Raw genomic sequence first — 5,663 nt, 5'->3', positions numbered from 1 at the left:
TGAAATTTCTTTTGAGAGCCAAATTTTTTAAACTTAAACTATATAGGTAGGTACATTGTTATTAACTTAATTAGGGTACTCCTAAGGCTTAGGAAGAGCCACTCTCAAGGGGCCAAAGAGCCGCATGTGGCTCGCGAGCCGCAGTTTGCCAATCACCGCTCTAGGGGATCGAAAACCAAACAAGAGTCACCCTCCGCCCTAACTGGTTTGGCTCAATGGATAGAGCGTCGGCCTGAGGACTGAAGAGTCCCAGGTTCGATTCCAGCCAAGGGCATATACCTTGGTTTCGGGCACATCCCCAGTAGGGAGTGTGCAGGAGGCAGCTAAATTGATGTTTCTCTCTTATCAATGTTTCTAACTCTTTATCCCCCTCTCCCTTTCTCTCTGTAAAAAATCAATAAAATATTTTTTTTTTTAAAAAGAGTCACCCTCCTATCCCCTCTGGGTCCTTCACTGAGGAGCCTCCACCTTCTCAGTGGCCTCATCAGATCAGGAGCCCAAGGTCAGCTCCACTACCTCACACCTTGGGACAGACACTGTGGCGCCAGCTCTGCCTCTGCTCCTGAATGCCCCATCCCTGGGCCAGCGCACCTGGCTGACGCCCAGTCCTGAGGGGTGGTTGCCTCATGACCCCCAGCCCCCCTCTGTCAAACTGCTCTTTCCTCAAAACCGGGCCCATCCTCTCTCCCTTGCACCCATCTCTGGCTCCCTGCCATCTCTCCACTGTCCTAACATCCCTGTGTTCCAGGCCCACCCAGGTTCTAGGGTGGACCCTGCTGTCTCCTGAAGCAGCACCCCTGCCCCCCATCCCCTACAGAAGACAAGCCCCTCAAAGGCAGAGCAACCCTTTCTTCCTTGCTGTGTCTGGGCTTTGGCACCCCTACCCACCACAGCTGTGAAGCTGGCTGTCCCCACCTGGTTTGCTCTGCCCGGGTCCAGGAAAGCCTGAGCCTGCAGTGCAGTCAGTAGGTACTGGCTGAGCTAAACTAGCAAATCTGTGTCTCACCTGCAATGCAGCCCAGCCCAGGACAGTGTTCCCCACACTCTGAAGTAAGAGATGATATTTTGCTTTAATTTAATCCTGAAATGTAGAGAATTCCAACTGCTTCCTGAAAAGGAGAGTTTCCTAAGAATCTCATGAACAGACACACCAGGAAAGACGTGCGGCATAGTTGGCCAGTACACAGAGCACCTAAACCTACACCTGTCTCTGCAAGAACAGAGACGAGATGCCCACATGACCACAAGGAGGTAGTCACCAGAGAGTGCCATCCTGCTCTGGCAGAGTTTCGAGAGCCCATTCCTTCTGTTCAGGTGTCTGTGGGCCGAGGACACAGACTTGCTGAGCTGGGGGGAGGTCTGCACAGCAGGGCCCTCAGAGGGTGCCAACGAGGATGGGTTCCCACACAGACACCTCCAGTCCTTTTCCAAGGCGGGTGAGCCTCTGTCCTCCATTGAGAGATGGTAGGCCGTGGAACAGCTGTCAACTAGAAAACAAGGAGACCCTAATCAACATCTGCAATGCAAGAAGGCGAAGACAGTTTAACCAAGTAATTCTTCCCAAGGCTGCGTTAAGCTCAGCCCCAAAAGGCTCACACACCCAACTGCCCTCTGGGTCAAAATCTACATGAGGATAGTTGAACCAAAGTCCTGCTAAAAGGAGCTCTAGTGGCATACACAGGAAGAGATGGGAAAGAAGAAAAAGAGGAAAATGGACCAGAGTGGGAGAGGGCCGAGGGGAAGACTGGGCTGCAGGTCACAGAACTGAAAATGCTCTCAGATCAAGAGGAACGTTATCAATGCCATGAATCAGATGGGTCCAACCAATTGCACCCGAATCACCCACGGAACTTCTAAAAACATAGCAATGTAAGGCCAAGGCTGAGTGTCTAGAGATGCACCACAGCCGAGATTTATGTTTTGAACTTTTTATTTTTAGTTATTTGTGGATTTTCATGTAGATATAAGAAAAAAAATACAGAAAAATTCTACATGGCCTTCACTGAGTTTCCTCCGATGGTTACATCTTATGTAACTACAGAAAAACTGCCTAGAGGCCTGGACCAGGGCCTTGAGAAGTGAGGAGTCATAGGGCCCGGGCGACACGCCCACCCAGAGCCTGCATCATCCAAACTTCAGGCAGAGGTTCCCTCTGTGGGTCCAGCAACAAGCTGGCATGGTGAGGAAGGACACAATGGCATAGGGTCCCCTGGTTCCAAATTTGGGTGGCGGGTTTAAATGGTTCACTTTACTGTTATGATTCACAACTGATACTGCATTTATCCTTTTGTATGAGGCAACTGTACGTACTAAAGATTCAGAGACATTTTATATACACATATACATCCAGCATGGGATCCTGAAAAGCAACAGCTGAATGAGTAGGAAGCTAGAAAGAAATTAAATAAGAAACCCTCAGAATGTACTGCTTTTGTTCAAATAGCAATATTTAATGTCTCTAATAATTTCTATAAGTAATTATGACATGATCCTAGTTTTCTACTTCTTCAACCAATCTACAGACAAAACACAGAAGACTTGATTACAGCTTCAGACTTACATTGTAAATGTTACAAAACTTTACTTTGTAAAAGTAACAAGGGGGGTTGGGGGGGAAGGAAATGTGAAGCCTCCATAAGGGCAAGAAATTTTGCCTTTCATGCAAAGAAATAATTAGTCTTAAACTGATAAACCAGCAGATGTGGGAAAGACAAATCCTTTTCCCTTTGTGCTTCCTGCACTGCTGTGGTCCTTCGTGGGCCAGCTTGGCACTGCACGGCATATCCCAACCCCAGGGACTAGGGCCTCTGGCCTCTGAGCACAGAGCTCGACTTCACACCACTGTAGATCACTTCCTTTTCTCAGGGTTAATTTTGAGTCAAACAGCAACCAGAACTGTGTGCAAGTCCAGGCCTAGGTATTTAGAATAGTTTTTTTTTTTTAAGCAATGGCAGTTTGGTATTGGGGTCGTGGTGTGGGGACCAGAGTGAAGAGGGATTATCATGGGAAGCTGAACACAGAGAGGACTTCATGATGCCTTAGAACAGTGGTCGGCAAACTGTGGCTCGGCAAACCGCAGCTCGCGAGCCACATGTGGCTCTTTGGCCCCTTGAGTGTGGCTCTTCCACAAAATACCGGCTCTTCCACAAAATACCGACTTCTGCGCATGGGCCACGAAGTTTCAATAGCACTGTATGTGCACGCCCGCACGTGGTATTTTGTGGAAGAGCCACACTCAAGGGGCCAAAGAGCTGCATGTGGCTCGTCAGCCGCGGCTTGCCGACCACGGCCTTAGAATAATCCTATTCCTGTTGCCAGTTTTGATTCCAGAAGGTGTGAGTGACCCTGCTCAAACCAAACAAAAACAAGGAGAGCATTGCAGGGAACTTTTGGAAAGCACTCCTTCCTCTTATGGGTGAACTTCTGGAAGCAACCATCTTTGTGCCACTAGAACACAAGCTAGGAAGCAAATAGCTCCAACTGCCCCCACCACTGCTGTACAACCAAGAGCAGAACCAGCCTCAGGATGAAGCCCACACGTGGCCAGCAGAGCAGAAGATGGCAAGAACGTCACTGTGCACCACCAATGAACCCACCCTAAAATCTACCTTCCTCTGGACTGCAGGTTTGGGGGCCAACGACTTTATCGGCCGTCAGAGCCATTTTGAGACTGTGTCTCAAAGACTGTCTTTTTCTTGCACCAAGCATCCTAAACAATACCCAGGACAACGGCTGCTGTAACAGAGGGTGTAAGCAAGGGGTTCCTCCAGGAGGCACTGCAGAGGGTATAAGCCTTCCAGGCAGAACCACCACAGGTCAAAGATGCCCACAGCCCTTGGGAAGGAGTAGCCAGGCATAACTCCCAGGGCCCCTTAGGCCTGCCCAAGCAGTCTGGATTTCATCCCTAAGATTCACTTTAATGGCCTCTATGCAACAAGACCAGACACACATTTCATGAAGATCACTCCAAGGGCAAGGGTCGGGGGAGATGCGGAGAGAAAGGTTACAGTAATCCAGGCAAGAAATTATGAAGTCTGAAATGAAAGCAATAGCAGAAAGATGGCGAAGGGAACCCTTAAGAAAAAACTCGACATAAAACTACCATCGATTTTTCTGGGTGATGAGGTGAGGGAATGAAAGGCATCAAGACCACATCACGAGTTTTCAACGCAGGCCACTGCCATTCTCTGGAAAAGAAACACTGGTGAAGGAGAAAGCCGGGCGTGCTTGGGACATCCAAGTGAAGATGTCGGGAAGCCGTGGTCTGTACCCACAGCTCACGCATTCATCCCACTTTTACTGAAAAGCTCCTACGTGCCTGGCACCGTCCGCAGCTGAGCCAGACACGGCCTCGGTTCTAGAGCTCACCTTCCCGGAGGCAGGCAATGATCATGGATAAAGCGCACAGTTAACTCCAGGGGAGGACTGAGCGCGGGAAGGGCTGGGCAGAAGCGGAGACGCGGAGGACCAGGGAGGCCCGGGCCCGGGACAAACGGCCGCAGGACGGCGGGCCACCCCCTGAGCCGGAGCCGCACGGAGGGGAGCCGGCGCTGCACGGAGGGGAGCCGGCAGCGGCGGGGACATAGCACTCAGGTTGGCTCATCCCAGGGCCGAGCTGGGGCCCCGCGGAGCCCGGGCCACCTCTCCAGGGCGCAGGTATCTCACCTGGAGCCGACGAACGACACCCGACCGAGTAACCCCGCCACGAGGAAACCGTTCTTCCCCTCCAGTCCTGCCGGCCAATCGTAGAGCAACTCACGCCGATTGACAGGTCCCATAGGCCAACCACTGGCTCCTGTGGACGGGAGTTAGCGAGCCTGAGTGGGGAAGCCCGCGCTAACGGTAGCTAAGGACGCACCAGGCTCCTACGGCGCCTGAGAGGCGCCAGCGCCTCCTCCAACCCGGTCCGGCAGTCGCCGGTTCCTTCTTTCTCGGAATTGAGAAGGATGAGCAGCGCGGAGCTCGCCTCGCGGCTGCCTCGTCCTGGAGGCGGGGCTGCCTGTGTTGGGTCGGCGTCCGGGGTCTCGACCGGCTCTCTCAGAACCTGCGGCGCAGTCGGCCCCCAGCACGAGCGCGGGTGCCCCGCGCTGAGCCCGCCCTGAGCTGAGCGTTAACTGGAGGAGGCCCCTTTACAGAGGCTAAGTCCGCGCGGCGACGCCGGGACAAATTCAGCCCATTGTGCAGGCGCGGTTGATGAGGCTTGGAAGTCCGCACTTTGCAGCCCCACGCAGAGATCCGCTACGAGACAGCTCAGATTTTTCTCTCCGCTCGCCTGCAGCTACGGCTCCGTGCGTGCACTTCGCCAGTCCCTGCCCTCTTCCCCGCTCCTCGCCTCGACACCTACGGGCGTTCTTAAATTACTTGTCCGGCGGAGGTCAGGCGGCCGTCCTCAGGAATGAACTACAACTCCCATGAGGTACTGGGGCCGCGCAGGCGCGTTGAGGTTCAGCCACCCCTGCGCTGGGATTCCATTGGCTGGGAAAACTCCGAGCTTGGAGTCCTGATTGGCTGAGGGGCCTGAGGCGACAAATTCCGGAAAGGGGAAGAGCAGCCAACATGGCGGCGGAGCACGGCGCGGGCCAGCAACTGTCGCAGGAGATGATGGAGGGTGAGCAGCCCGGCGGGGCGGCGACCGAAGGGCCCAGAGGGAGGGGGGGGGCGAC

General features: G+C 53.3%; 2 protein-coding genes across 2 annotated transcripts in view; one reads left to right on the top strand and one right to left on the bottom strand.

Moving 5' to 3' along the window:
* The window catches only part of PASK (PAS domain containing serine/threonine kinase), a 31,425-nt gene extending 26,432 nt beyond the window's left edge, over positions 1-4,993 (bottom strand). Inside the window, 3 exon segments of the mRNA XM_014546712.1 lie at positions 1,260-1,487; positions 4,666-4,699; positions 4,701-4,993. Of these exon segments, the coding sequence (XP_014402198.1) occupies positions 1,260-1,487; positions 4,666-4,699; positions 4,701-4,778 (340 nt within the window). The 5' untranslated portion in view covers positions 4,779-4,993.
* Positions 4,994-5,001: 8 nt separating this feature from the next.
* Positions 5,002-5,663, top strand: part of LOC102241690 (protein phosphatase 1 regulatory subunit 7-like) — a 9,317-nt gene continuing 8,655 nt past the window's right edge. The window contains exon 1 of the mRNA XM_014546727.1: positions 5,002-5,608. Within this exon, the coding sequence (XP_014402213.1) occupies positions 5,557-5,608 (52 nt within the window). The 5' untranslated portion in view covers positions 5,002-5,556. The remainder of the gene's footprint in view (positions 5,609-5,663) is intronic.

This window comes from Myotis brandtii, unplaced genomic scaffold, assembly GCF_000412655.1.
Source record: "Myotis brandtii unplaced genomic scaffold, ASM41265v1 scaffold112, whole genome shotgun sequence".
NCBI classification, from domain to species: domain Eukaryota; kingdom Metazoa; phylum Chordata; class Mammalia; order Chiroptera; family Vespertilionidae; genus Myotis; species Myotis brandtii.
The sequence above is the reverse complement of the archived record's forward strand: the minus strand, read 5'-3'. Positions and strand labels throughout refer to the sequence as shown.